This window comes from Tetrahymena thermophila (assembly GCF_000189635.1).
Source record: "Tetrahymena thermophila SB210 genomic scaffold scf_8254652, whole genome shotgun sequence".
In the NCBI taxonomy this organism is placed as follows: Eukaryota; Ciliophora; class Oligohymenophorea; order Hymenostomatida; family Tetrahymenidae; genus Tetrahymena; species Tetrahymena thermophila.
In genome coordinates this window covers 316,046-330,435 of record NW_002476420.1, presented here as the reverse complement: position 1 = coordinate 330,435, position 14,390 = coordinate 316,046, and the positions used below count along the sequence as shown (strand labels likewise).

Here is a 14,390-nt window from a genome sequence, read left to right as displayed (position 1 = left end):
TTACTGAATTATTGAAGTTATTATTCTTAATAGAGAAAAAATAACTAGCCTTTTAAATAAATACTCCAATCAATTTATAAAAAATATGAATTATTTCAAAATATTTTATAACAAATTGTATTAATAAAAAATGAAAATCTTTAATTTTATTAAATTTTATTGAAGAAAATTACAAATAAAATATTTTAGTTTTATTTTAAGAATTTAAATAATTATTCAAATTAATTTACTTTATAAATTCAAATATTCAAAAAGATTTATTTAAACCGTAAATCTTACTAAAAATAAAATTTATGTATGGCGGGTTTGATTTAAATTAAAACTAAAAAAAAATAAAATAAGGAGTGTCAATCATATAAATAAGAAATTCTATTAATTCAATTTGAAATTAGAAAAAGATAGCTTGATTTCATTCTTTGTTCAGCCTATCTAATTATCTCTATATTTGTTTGTTTATTTATTTGGAAAGATTTAATTGTTAGTTTTTGTAAATTCAAAAATATTCAATACAAATTTTAATTGAGCAATGGAAAGAATTAAATGCAAATAAACAAAAAAGAAAAGGTAAAGACATACACACATACACATTCATTTATAAAAACAATCTACTTTAGATATAGATTATTTCTTTTAATAGCCTTCTTTCGTTTTGAATGGAACAAAAAACAAATGAGATGGGCGAGCAGGCAATATTAATTAAATATCAAAAATCAAAAGAAAGAAAGAAAAATAATTAATATACAAACAAACACAAGCATTTAATTATTTGTTTTTTACATTATAAATAATTAAAATTTAAGGAGAAGTACAAAGCCAACAAAATTTTAACAAAATTAAAGGCAAGCAAAGTTAAATACAACTCTCATAAAATATTTTTCAAATTTAGTGATAAGGATAGCATCCCTTAAATCAAATTAGACTTACAGATAGCAATAAGTATTAAGAAATCGTTAGTTAGTATTAGGACTATGTTAAATACATAAAGTAGTGAATTGGCTGAGAGCATTCAGGACTTAAAAAACTTTCAAGTATTTGTTAGAGTTAGACCACTAAACAAAGATGATTAGTAGTTATCATCTCGCAAATAGCCAGAAAGATTATATAGAGCATCTAATTTAAGCATTTAACATTAGTAGTAATTATCGAGCCTTTGTGGCTCTTCATCACCTCATCATTCCCCTTTTGGTTCTAAACAGAATGGTGGAAACTCAGCTAATACCACTTAGCAAGGATCAAATTTCAATAATTCATAATTCTACACTCAAGTTTTCAATAGCAGTGTTTAAAATTAGACAGAAATTTAGAATAGCAGCATAATAAAAGTGGATGAAGAAAATAATATTATATTTCTTAATGATCCTGATTATAGAAATATTGATAAAAGAGAAAAGGCTTATGTTTTTGATGGAGTTTTGTCTGAAAACTCTACAAACTACGATACATTTGAAAAAGCAGTATTGCCTTCTTTGAATGGAATTTTGGAAGGTTACAATGCAACTTTCTTTGCCTATGGTATCACTGGCTCTGGAAAAACTCACACAATATTTGGCAGGAACGGAGGTTTGATAAAACCGTTCAATTCATTTACCTATTCAATTTCTTCACAATAAAATAACATTTACAGCAACGGCAGTTGCAATGCAAATTTAGATATCCCTAGCATTTCCAGTAATCTTCAAGACAGAAATATCGCTGATAGGGGAATTTGTTACATAGCAATTGAATATTTATTATAAAATTTAGATTTAAAAAATACAACACTTAAATTTAGCTTTTTAGAAATTTATAATGAAAACGTGCGCGATTTGCTTAACGGATAGAATAACGCGAAGGGTTTAACCATTATCGAAGACCCGATTACCAAAAACATATGTGTTTAAGATTTAAAAGAATTTCAAATAACAAGCATAGCATAAGTAAATCATTATTTTAAACAAATATTTATTTTAAGCGTTTTGCTGAATTCATTAAATAAATAAAATATTTTTTTCCTAATAATAACAAACAAACACACTTAAAAAATTGGACCACTATATTTATTATAAACATAGAATTTGTAAAGGAATTTATTAACAGAAGTAATACAATAATTAAAGAGATAGCAACAAATTTTTTGATTTTTAATTATCAGCAAAATTTTAATTCCTTATTATTCAATTTAATTAAGAAGTTAAAATCATAAAATGCAATAACTTAAATTTTCAAATTCCAATAACAAAAATAACAACAACAAAAAACTCAGCAGATAGATTTATCAATCAATCAATAAATGAACCAATTTATGGTTCCATCAAATAAACAATCAAACATCCATCAATCGTCACTTTAATAAATTATTTAATTTTATTAATTTTAAAAATTCATAATTCCTTCTATAAAACAAATTCTTTTGTTTCAGCTCAATTTTGCATTTTTAAGAGCTTTTTTTATTAAAATTATTTTTATTGATTTTTATTCATCATTGTCAATAAATATATATTGCACTTCCTTTTTAAGTTAAAATCAATTTATATTTTATTTTCAAATTATCATTTTAATCATGTTATAATTTGTTTAAATTATTTTTTATATAGATTGATGAGTTAATTCAAGAAGGAAACTAAAGAAGAGCTCTAGCTCCAACTTAAGCTAATTCTTTTTCTTCAAGATCGCATGCTATACTAATTTTAACTATTTACCAGAGACAATAAAACGCACTTACTTAAGTAGACGAAATAGTAACATCAAAACTCACAATTATCGATTTAGCAGGTAGTGAAAAAGGATGTGATAAGCCAGGTATTTATTTATATATTAAATTATTGATTTTTATTTATTCTTAATTTATTTATTTTGATGATAGTATGAAATTAATTTTTTTTTATAATTTAAAAATTAGGTAAAGGGTCACTAGAAGGCTCAAATATAAATAAGAGTCTCTTGGCTCTAGGAAACTGCATTAATATACTATCTGAGAAGAGGAAAGTTGGTCATCATGTTCCATATAGAGATTCAAAATTAACTAGAATACTCAAAGATACTCTAGGTATTTAATTACTTCAAAATAAATTTTGTAGATATAAATGTATTTTACTTTTATTAGGAGGTAATACAAAAACTGTTATGATTGCTTGTGTATCTTAAAATTATCAGTCTCTAGAAGAAACTGTAAATACTCTTAATTATGCATCAAGAGCAACACATATCAAAAGAAAAATCAGTAAAAATATTACTTAAGAACTGGATTACTATCAGTAAAAAGAGATAATAAGAGAGCTTTAACAAGAATTAGCATTTTACAAGAGTAAATATGGCTCTTCTACATCGCAAAGCTAGTAAGCTGCACCAATTTAAGGGACTAATTCATTACTTGTTCCTTCTTCTTCAAGCATGTGTGAAAATTGCTCAAAAAACAAGAAGTCAATACTTTCATACGATTGCTCTAACTTAGAAAGTGTTTATACAAAATCTACAGCTTATTCTTCGATTGAGACAAAGTAAAATAATTTTTTAGATTTTTTTTTGCTGAAGTTAAAACAATTTTGATTTATTAGAATTAAACAAGAGAGATAGGCAATTCAAGGATAAATATAAGAGTTAACTGAGTAAATCAAACAATCACTTATGTTAGAAAACAGTCATGGAGATGCAATAACTTAGGATCTGATTGAATAACACATAAGAATGAGGAATGAATAAAATGGAAATTAGGAAGAATTTTTGAATAGAATTTGTAATGACTTATTCCAAAATGTAGTAGAAAGCCATCAACTTATTTCATCTCTCTAAGAAATAGAAGAGCTACTTGTTCAAGACTACTAAAAACTTCTTTTCTACCAAAAAAATCCTCTTTAGACACCATAAGTTTAAATTATTATTAACCAACTTTAAGAATCTATAAGAGAAAATGAAGAAATTAAAGAAAAAATGAAACTAGTTCTTGAAACCAATTAAGAATAAAAGTAAAATCTTAAATATGTCTTGCTAAGAATTTCTAACAAAAAGCAAATTCAGATGGAGTACGATGTAAGAAGAATTAACTCAAACTCATTTTTAAATAAATCATTTTGAAAAAAAAATATTATTTTTCAAGCTTTAATTTATCATTTTTAATGAATTGATTTTATAAATTTAAATTGTTTTACAATTTTTTTTGAAAATAAATAGCTTAAGTTAAGGAAATAACAATTAGAGTTACTAGATTTGTTAGAAGCAAAGAGTGACATAGAAAAGTAATTAACTGTATCCAATTAGATCATAGTTGATAAAGATAAATTAATTTCTCAAATTACATAAGAAAATGCACTGCTCAAACAATAAAAGAATGCATTAAATTTAAGATAATAAGAAAAGCAGGCTGATTTACCTTTGTTGTTTAGCAATGTTAGAACTCAAGGCGATGATCAAAGATAAAATTCTTAAGATAGATAAAATAGCTAACTTAAAGGGATGATTAATTTAATAAATAGCAGCAACTAAAGCTCACATAACAAACCAGTTAATTAAAATCAAACATTCAGCTAATAAATATACTAGCAAGAACAGTAAAAGAAAAATTAATCAGGGTTTGATCAAGTTAAAAATGTTACAATATCAAATCTCTTTACTTAACAATCTTAGCTATCTTCTTCTTCTGCTTCTTCTTCTCAAAATTTAATTCCTTAATCATAAAATCAAAAATAGAAAATACCAAGTTTAACTCCTTTGACAAAAGATCTTTTAAATTACGATAGTGCCAATAATGTGCTCGCCGGTTAGTAACTAATTTAATAAGAACAACAAAAGAAAAACTATTCAGGGCTTGAATCAGTAAAAAACTATGCCATCCCAAATTTGTTCGCTTAACAAACTTAGTAACAATAGTAATAAGTCTCTTAAAACCTATTGCAACCATCTTAAAACCAAAAATAGAAAATGAACAGTCTCACTCCATTATAAAAAGACCTTGCAAATTATGATAGTTCTAGCTTAAACACTTTGCATAACAAAGGGAGTGTCAGCTAAACATCAGTTCAATTAGTTAATTCTCCTTAAAATTAAATGAATATTAACACAACGATTACAAATCTTAGCTTAACTCCTAAGAATGATTCAAAAAGTCTTATTTAACAGCCTTTGTCTAATTCAAGTACAATTTTAAATGGAAGTAAAATCCTAGCCAAATCACAAAATAATAATTTAAACACCTCTAACTAATAAAATTTAATTATAAATGCTAACATTACTAACAGTAGAAATTATAGCTCTAATTAGCCTTCAACAAACAGTATCCAAGAAATCAATTTACCTTTGACTTTCGGCTCATACACAAATAGTAACAATTTATCGAATCCTGCTGGCGTAACAAGTTCTAATATTGCATTAAACAATTCAAATTTACCTGGAAGCTTGTTGAAATAAAGTAAAAATAAAAAAAATTTCTTTAATTAAAGATTTAAAATAAAAAATTTAATCATTTTAATTAAAATTTAATAAAATCTAATTTATTTGTTAATAAAAATAGGCCGCAGCTAGAGTAAAAGTGGAAGATATGATAACAACAACAGCTTACTTGAAAAGACTAAATAATTAGTATCAGACAGACTGCTCTTGGATGAGAAAAAGACTTTCTTAGAGGAATAATACTATATGAGCAATAATAACCATTAAGTTGATGCTTAAAATAATAACACAATAAATAATTTTCAATAAAACATATCTCTATATGATAATAGTACATCTAATAATCCCTTAGAAAAGACATACATGATTTCTCCTATGGATTCTTGTAAAAACCCAATGGAATCCAGAGATACTGGACTCAATATTTCTACAAAGAAAGAAGACGGAACACCTCAAAACTTAATCAAAAGTAATAATGCTATAAAAGTTACTAATGTCTATAATGACTTCATATATCAGCCTTCATCTCTTCATACCCCAACAAATATCTTGTCTACTTAATAAGATATAACCTATACATCTAATAATAATACAAATAACTAAAAATAAGCAAGAAGAATCATTAATTATGATATGGATGACTTTGATGATGACTGCGAACCAAAAATAATGAGCAGAAGAAGCTCTGATTGCAACGGATAGCCTTCTCATATTAGTAATCTCCATATAAATGATTCAATAACTCTCAAAAACCCTCTTGAAACTGAGAGCGAGTTAGATAATGAAGAAATAAACAGCTCAAATAAAAAACAACATAATTTTTAAAACTCTCCATAAATTCATAAAACCTCAAGGACAATATGCACCACAAACGTGAACCTAAAAAAGAAAAACTTTGATGTCTTCGAAAGTGAAATTTGATTATAAGCAAAATGCAGACATACATTTATCATGCAATATAAAAAAATAAATTGCTGAACATAATTTTCCCCTAATCATAACTTACTTACTTACTTATTTACATTGATATATTTAAAAAAACCTTAAAATTAAATAAAAGTAATTTGATAGAATATTAATTAATTAATTAATTTGTTACTTTATTGAATAGCCTAAATAAATTTAACATATTGATTGCAATTAATTGATATTCTAATTAGCCAATTAAATTAATCAAAATTTATTTTAAATAGAAAAAAATAAATTAACAACAAATATTTCTCTATTATTATAAAATGTTTTGTACATACATATCTCTCTATATAATTCTAAAACTTTTCTTGATTCATAAACATATTCACTGTTTATTTATTTATTGATTTTTATTTTTTATTATTTTAGATTTAAAAGATAAAAATGTATCAATCATTTTTAAAACAAATAATAAAATTATTAATAAATATATTATTATTTTTTATTTAATATTTCCTTATTTTCTGTTATTTTCATTTTTATTAGCTCTTTATTTTTTGTTTATTAAAGTAGGTATATTTTCTATTTAAATATTATTGAACAAAATATTAGAATTTTTTAGGTATCCATTTTAGGTTTTAATAGATTTCCACATCCCTATCTATGAAAATGTATGTATAATATAATAATTTATTTATTTATTTTAATTTTATGCATTTGATTCAAAAATAATATTTGTAATAAGTATCAATAAAAAATATTTCTTTTTATCTGCAATTTAATGAAATTTATACTATTTTTTACTAATTAATATTATAAGATAAAAAACACTATGATTAGTTTTTTTTGACAAATATTTACAAATTATTAAAGTTAAAATTTTTACAAAATATTATTTCGAGATAAATATATTTAAATTTTTAGTCTTGAATTACATACATACTGATATTTTAAGGTTTATTAACAAAATATTAATAAATAAATAATTAGTGGCTTATAAAATTGATGATCATATTTTCACATTTTTATAGATTTTTAATCTACTAAAACATACATGCATTCAAGATAAGTAATAGTGAATATAGTTAGGTTTCTACTAATGATTTCAGAAAATCTTTTTAGTTTATTAAGTAGTGATTTAATTATAAGCCGTTTATTTTATTTAAAGTAAGTAATTATATTAGCTTATTAACTTTTTATAATTTTTTTAGGATATTGGCGGTATTTAAAATATTGCTTTTTAAATTTTTGAATTGTATAAAAAATTATTGATTATTGATAAAAATCAAAAAATTGATGATAATTGATAATTTGATAATAAATTTATTTATTTCAATAAAAGCAAATTCATATTATCATCATCATTATTATTATTATTGGCTGATATTCACATAAAATCTACATAAGAATTATACTAAAAATATAAGAAATGAGTGTAAAAATGATGAGTTCTAACAGTGATATAATTTAAAACTTAGTTATTGTTGTTGAGAGATTATATAAAGACCAACCTTTCGCTAATTATTAAATAAAAAAGAAATGTCTTGATAGATTGATTGATACATTATTTTCATATATTTTATCTAAGTCTATGCGGTAAATTGTTTAGCAAATTATGTTTAAAATTAACGAATTTATGCTATTTAAAGACTAAAAATAAGTAATGCAAGGCTTGATAGAGAGAGTCTTACTCCTTACTTAAATAATATGAAAGGAATAAATCTACAGCTCAATATTCTTCATACAAATATTACTGAAATTACATTTAAGTAAGTATTTTAATTTAATCAAAGCTAAAAATGATTAAAAAGGCATTATTTTAATGAAAAATGCTCTATTTTCAATGGTTAATTCATAACTTTTATATTTAAAAAACAAACAGAATGAGATAAAATAGCTAGTTCAATAAGGCTCTTGCTTTGGAAGTATTGATTTAAAGCTTAATTGAAAAAGGAGATGATTTTAAATGTTTTGAAAATTATGATTCGAAGAAAGTAAAAAGAATATCTATGAGCACGATTATATCTTTTATAAGGCTTATGGCTGATGTTTATGTAGAGAATAGCAGAAGTGATTGCGAGTATGACACATTTGATAATAATAAATTTTGTATTGCTAATAGATTAATAAGTAAACTGTTAGCAGAGAGAAATATCAATTAGTCTAATAAAGACTAAGTTGTATCACTCAATAACCTAAAAGTTTTTAAATTTACAAATTCTATGCAATAGAATAATTGCATAGTCTAAAATAATGAAAAAGAGAATGATGGATTTGGTTTCTAGAGTAAGCTAAATATTTCTTAAAAACCTTGCGTACAATCATTAACTCCCATATGTAATAAATTTTCAAATTAAAGAATGAAATAATATTTATAATTTGTCTATTTTTTAATATCTATATTCATCCATTTTTAGTAGGCAGAAAAATAAAAGGTATTTACTTGACGACTCCAAAAGAAAAGCAAACTGAAAAGATAGTTAAAAGCCAATGTAATAAAAATAGCGAATCTATGATGGATAATGAAGATGAAGACGATTATGAAGAATAAGAAGATGAAGAAGAAGAAGATAATTTTGCAAATGAAGAAAAATAAAAAAATCATAAATAAAATATTCAAATTGGAGAATTTAAGATTGAAAACAACAACAACAATAATAAATTAAATAATCACGGATTACAAGAATAAAAGCATATCAAAAATGATGAAAGCGAAAGCATTCAAACAGTTCATGATTCAGAAGTTTTTACTCCTATCAAAGATTTTTTCAATTTAAGAAAGGGATTAATTATTCCATCTTAAACAGAATATTCTTCTTAAATGAACACTGGATTACAAACCACAGACAGATGTAATTAATTTTAACTATGAAAATAAAAGTTATTCATTATTTTTATGAATAATATTATTGGAATGCACTTTATGTTTATCTATTTTTTAATCAACTATTAATTATTTCAAACGATATATTAATTAAATTATAGAATTTACTAATTATTCTGACTTATCTTGCTAAATTGAGAAAGAAATGTTTGACTCTTCTCTAGATACATTAGTGAAAAAAGAGTAAACGGGATTTCCAAAAAATGTATTTGAACTAAATAAAAACACAGATGGTAAATTATTTATAAGATTATGTTTTTATTTTGTTTATTTCTTTTTTTTCAAGATAATATATAAAGTTTTATGGGCGCTTTCCAAAGGAAGCAAGAAGAACCTTAAAATATGCCTTTTTCTATTTCTTTAAATATTCCTTCGATAAACTCAAACTTTGGGTTAAACTCGAATTTCAATCCAATGTCTAGCTTCGCTTAAATAAACTCTAAACCACAAAATAAGATAAATAGCAATCAGTCTTAAATAGGAATAAGCAACTTTTTTAGTATCAACAATAATTTATTTTAGAGCCCATAGAATGTTGTTACTACAAACCAAATTAAACCAGACACAAGTTTAAATCAAACTAATTAAAATGTATCTATGATATAAAATTCAATTTCACATCGACAAAATCCCCTTAGTGTATCATAACTTAACAACAATGAAAGTTAGCTTTCTATAAAGAATTCCTTTTTTAATCCATCTGCAGCAGCTTTCCATAAAAGCTAAAACTAAAACTAAGACCTAATTAGCAATAAATTTGTTCTTAATCCAGTTTAGGCTCAAAATGTTTCAATGAATTAAACAATTCTAAGTGAAAATATTTCTCTTTACCATTAGAAAAATAAAGACAACTTGTAAGATTAGATTCTCGAAGACAAATTAAGTGGTAATTTCAACAACAATAACAATAATGTTTTGGGCTTGAATTTTCTTTCAAGCAGAGGATCAAATAATTTGGTGTAAAATTTATTTTTTCAATAGATTGGTAAAATAAATTAAAACAAAAATAAAAAATAAATAAAGTAGTTAGTTTTTAAAAGATAAGTCTGATAGGAGCTAATAAAGAAAAATAGTTTTCTAGCAAGGATTTCAATATGATAACAAAGATTTTGATTAATTTTTAAAACATGAAAATGAAATTGTTTCTTCAAGTCTTTGGGAAGATTATGATATTAGAAAAAGCAAAATTCAAAATAAAAACTTACAAATATCATAAACAGCAATATTTACTAAGCAATCATGTGAAGAATTAACTTAATAATCCAATAAACACTACTCAAATTTACTCACTACAGACCCTGAAATTGTTTCTGAAAATTTCATACTACATTCTGTAATTAGCATGCTTCAAGGAATCCACTCTGACCTTTTTTAATTAAATTTATAAAACTATGAATTTTACCTGAAGAAATTAAACATCACTCTCCCCCACATAACACGTAAAATTCTTTAATAGCAAATGTTTAAGTTAAACTCTTATTTAAATTTATAATTTAAATGTTATAATTGTTTAAATCAATATTAATTAAAAATAAAAAAGATGAAAGTCTTCTGATATATCTGGAATAATATGTTGGAACAGCTACAAAAATAATTAGACTACAAGCCATATTAAATTACTTTAAAAATGCTCGAAATGAGTAATTAGAGCAAAGAGTAAATTAATTACAACATTTACACATGATTTTATTTTATTAATTAATTAAAACAAAGGAGGTGTTTGACTTGATAGGGGAATGCCTTCAATGCTTAGATAGTTAATTATTAGATTTAAGATTAAATAATTGCAGTATACTGGAATTGCCTTTATAGTTAAGATAGTCATTTAGAGAAATCGATCTGATGTATTTTTTAATATTTTCAAACTATTAGTAAAATACATAGTTCAATTTTGATCTAAAAATTGCTATTTCTTCTTTACCTACTAATACTGATCTCTTGAATATCATTTATAATAAATTGGAAAAGGAGTCTATTTCTTAGATAGATTAAGAAATTCTTTTCACATTTTTTAGTCACATCCTCTAGCCTCTTATTTCTAATCTTACCTAATTTGTTATTACTGGTAAATCAAATGAAGTTATTTATAAAAACTTACCTGTGTTTTTAAGAGAATCTTTCCCTAGAATCCAAGAAGTCTCACAAAATTTATCTTTGCTTAAATAGTGTGACTTAGACCATTTCAATGCATGCTGTTAAATCAATTAAGAATAAAAAGGAGATTTATGTTAAATTCAAATATCTCAAGATATTTTTGAGATTAGATAAATAGAAAAACAATTTAACTATCTAATTTAAAGCAGAAGAGATGCCATCGGAAAGCTATTACAGCAAATTAAATATAAAAAAGAAGTTAAAAAAGCTCAAGAGCTCGAACAAAAACTCAACTATGTCAAGACAATCAAAGAAGTAATCTTTTTAAAATGAAAATATTTTTTATAAATTATTGAATTAAAATAGAATTTCTTGAGAAAAGTAGAAATGATTTAGTAGCAGAAGAAAGAACAGCATGAACTGAAGCTCAAAAAAGCTCAAGAAGAATTAAACCAACTTGAAATAAAGAGAATATAAGCCAAATACAAAAAGCTTTTTGAATAACAAGAAGAAAAAGCCATTATTTTACAAAATCAACTCAAAGAAAATGAAAGAATTAAATAAGAACAATTAGAAATTATAAAGAACAAGATCCAATAAGATTTCTCGAGTCTTACTAATCAAGAAAAAAAAGCAGGTAAAATAGATTACATAAAATTTTTTATTTGACCTTAATAATTTGTTTATTTATTTTATCTGTTTATTTATTTATTATTTTATTTATTTATTTATTTTATTTATTAGCGGAGTAATAATTGCAACCAGGAAATAAAGAAATATTTGAGACAGAAAATGAGTTAAAAATATTGTATGAAAAAGCTTAGTAACTTAAAGAAAATCAAATGGTTGAAGAAGTGGATATCACACCTAAGCACTAAGCAGAAATTAACCTTTAGAAAATGTATGAAGAAAAAACTAAATTGTTAGAAGAAGAGCAAAGGAAGGGCGAAGAGGAATAAAATGAATAGACTGAATTTTTGAAATCAATTTACGAATAGAAATAGTAAGAATTAACACAAAGTTTGGTAAACTTGAAAAAACAATCACCTTAAAAATTGAAAAAAAATGACTTAGAATCAAGCGATGATGAAAGCATTATTAATGATGAAGAAATATTAGCTAATTAAATAAAGATGTTTTCCTCTTATAAACAGAAGCAAATTGTTAATAAAATGAGTGAAGAAATAATGGTAGAAGAAGAAGAAAAAGGATAAATGCAAAATGAAAAACTTATGCAAAAGGACAATTTGTAAAAAATGGAAATAGAAGATCTTCAAATATAGTATGTAAATGAAGAAAATTAAAATGGTGAAAAGAGTCCTTCACAGGGATTAAATGATTGCCAAAAGTATCCCAACACTCCTATTAGCGTTATTATATAAGCTTGCATTCAGAATATCATTAAATCCTAAGCTTTAATTGTAAATACAAATTAATATTTTTAAAAGCTAATAAAATTAATAATTAAAATTAGACGAATGAGGCGATTATGAATATAATTTTCGAAAAATATAACATAATGAATATATTTTCCTTTTTAAAGAAATACATGTTTTGTGAGCGAGGAGATAAAATTGATGATTTTTTAGAAGTCATTGTAAAGGAAAATTGTTAAATAGAATTGATTTCGTTGTATGAAGCATCATCTTTGTTTGACGAAGAGGACTTTTTAGAAGTAGTTTTATTTAATTTTTAAATTTTATTTGATTGTTAAATTTATATTTATATAGCCTCTCAATTAGTATCAGCCTTTTATCGAATTCAAAAAAGACGAAGCTCCTTTCTACGCTTACAATTTCTTAGCTACAAATGTAAAAAATTATATTTTAAAATAAGTTAAATATTAATATTTTGCATCGTTTATTAATCAGCTTTAAGATCTCATTAAGCTAAAAATGAAAAACTGCCCATAAATAATTGAAGTCATCTTTAGTGAGGAAATGCTTGCAGGATACGTAGGAATATTTTCTCATTTAATCAAGTTCAGATACGCAAATAAAGTTTTGCAACAAAAATGGAAACAAATTAACAGAAATATTATTACATGGAATTCTAATAAAATGGAAACATCTCACACTAAAAAGCAACTTGCAAGGTTATCTCAGAGCTTAAGACATAAAATATAAAATTTCATAGGAAACTTTTAAAATTATTTATATTTTGATATAATTGAAAATGCTTGGAAAATGTTGAACAAAGCTTTAAAAAAATGCAAAAACTTCCAAGAGCTGCTATTGGTAAAATTAAAATTTTTTAAGGAAATAAATATCTAAAAATAATAAATACATTTTTAACAAAAAAGATCCATACAAATTATCTTAAATACATTCAATAAAAAACATTTATGAAAACACCTAACTAGATAATTGAACAATACTTAAATGAAATACTCTAAATATAAATCTAATTCGTCAATATAGTAATTTTTTGTATTTAGATTGAATTTTTTTCAAATTATTTACCAAAAAAGCTTGAAAACATCATTTCCTACTAAGAAGAAATTGATTATAATGAAGAAGGAGACTAATATATCTAAAAAATACACCAACTCAATCAGAAATTTTAAAAGTAAATTTAAGCAATCAATTATGATACTTTTTGTAATAAATATTTCATTTTTAAATTAGTTATGAAGATTTCCTAAGCAAATTAATAGACAGAATAAGAGAGAAAGAAACATTATAAACATAAAAATTAATAAATTTTAGTTGAAACATTTTAATTAAACCATATTTCTTCAAAAAGGTGCTAACTATATAAACTAATTAATTAAAAAAATAAAATTATCACCTCAAATAAAAATTATTCTTTATGTTAAATTATAACAAAACCTAAAATAATAAAAAAATTATTTTAAAAAGCTATTTAATGATATTTATGTTAAAATTTATTTATCTTATATTTATTGTATTCATTTTATTTATCATTAAATAATAAATATTTAGTATTTAGTCATTTCTTTTGTTCTTTTAGGATTGTTTTTATATTAAAAATATTTGCACTTACTAATTCACACAAATTTTAACATTTTATTAATTTTCTTTGCATTTTTTTATTTATTATATTTTTATAATAAAATAATAAATATTTAATGTTTATTTAATTATTTTTTTGTTCTTTTTAGGATTAATACGAAATT

At 23.4% G+C, this 14,390-nt stretch overlaps 2 protein-coding genes across 2 annotated transcripts; both read left to right on the top strand. All coding sequences in view use genetic code 6, as the record gives it.

Annotated features, from left to right (window-relative positions):
* Nucleotides 1-689: 689 nt before the first annotated feature.
* TTHERM_00378940 (kinesin motor catalytic domain protein) lies at nt 690-6,282 on the top strand (the record flags this gene model as incomplete). Its single annotated transcript, XM_001015475.2, has 7 exons — nt 690-1,916; nt 2,574-2,778; nt 2,879-3,025; nt 3,083-3,476; nt 3,534-4,005; nt 4,147-5,380; nt 5,483-6,282. The coding sequence occupies exons 1-7, from the start codon at nt 969-971 to the stop codon at nt 6,280-6,282; spliced, it is 4,200 nt and encodes a 1,399-aa protein (XP_001015475.2). The 5' UTR covers nt 690-968.
* A 1,420-nt stretch (nt 6,283-7,702) lies between these two features.
* On the top strand, nt 7,703-13,963 carry TTHERM_00378930 (Spc97/Spc98 family protein; the record flags this gene model as incomplete). Its single annotated transcript, XM_001015474.3, has 17 exons — nt 7,703-7,869; nt 7,923-8,042; nt 8,156-8,610; nt 8,691-9,125; nt 9,259-9,390; nt 9,444-10,116; nt 10,181-10,596; nt 10,698-10,813; nt 10,871-11,566; nt 11,618-11,888; nt 11,996-12,672; nt 12,726-12,926; nt 12,982-13,062; nt 13,123-13,488; nt 13,554-13,670; nt 13,722-13,819; nt 13,879-13,963. The coding sequence occupies 17 exons, from the start codon at nt 7,703-7,705 to the stop codon at nt 13,961-13,963; spliced, it is 5,106 nt and encodes a 1,701-aa protein (XP_001015474.3).
* Between the last annotated feature and the right edge of the window lie 427 nt (nt 13,964-14,390).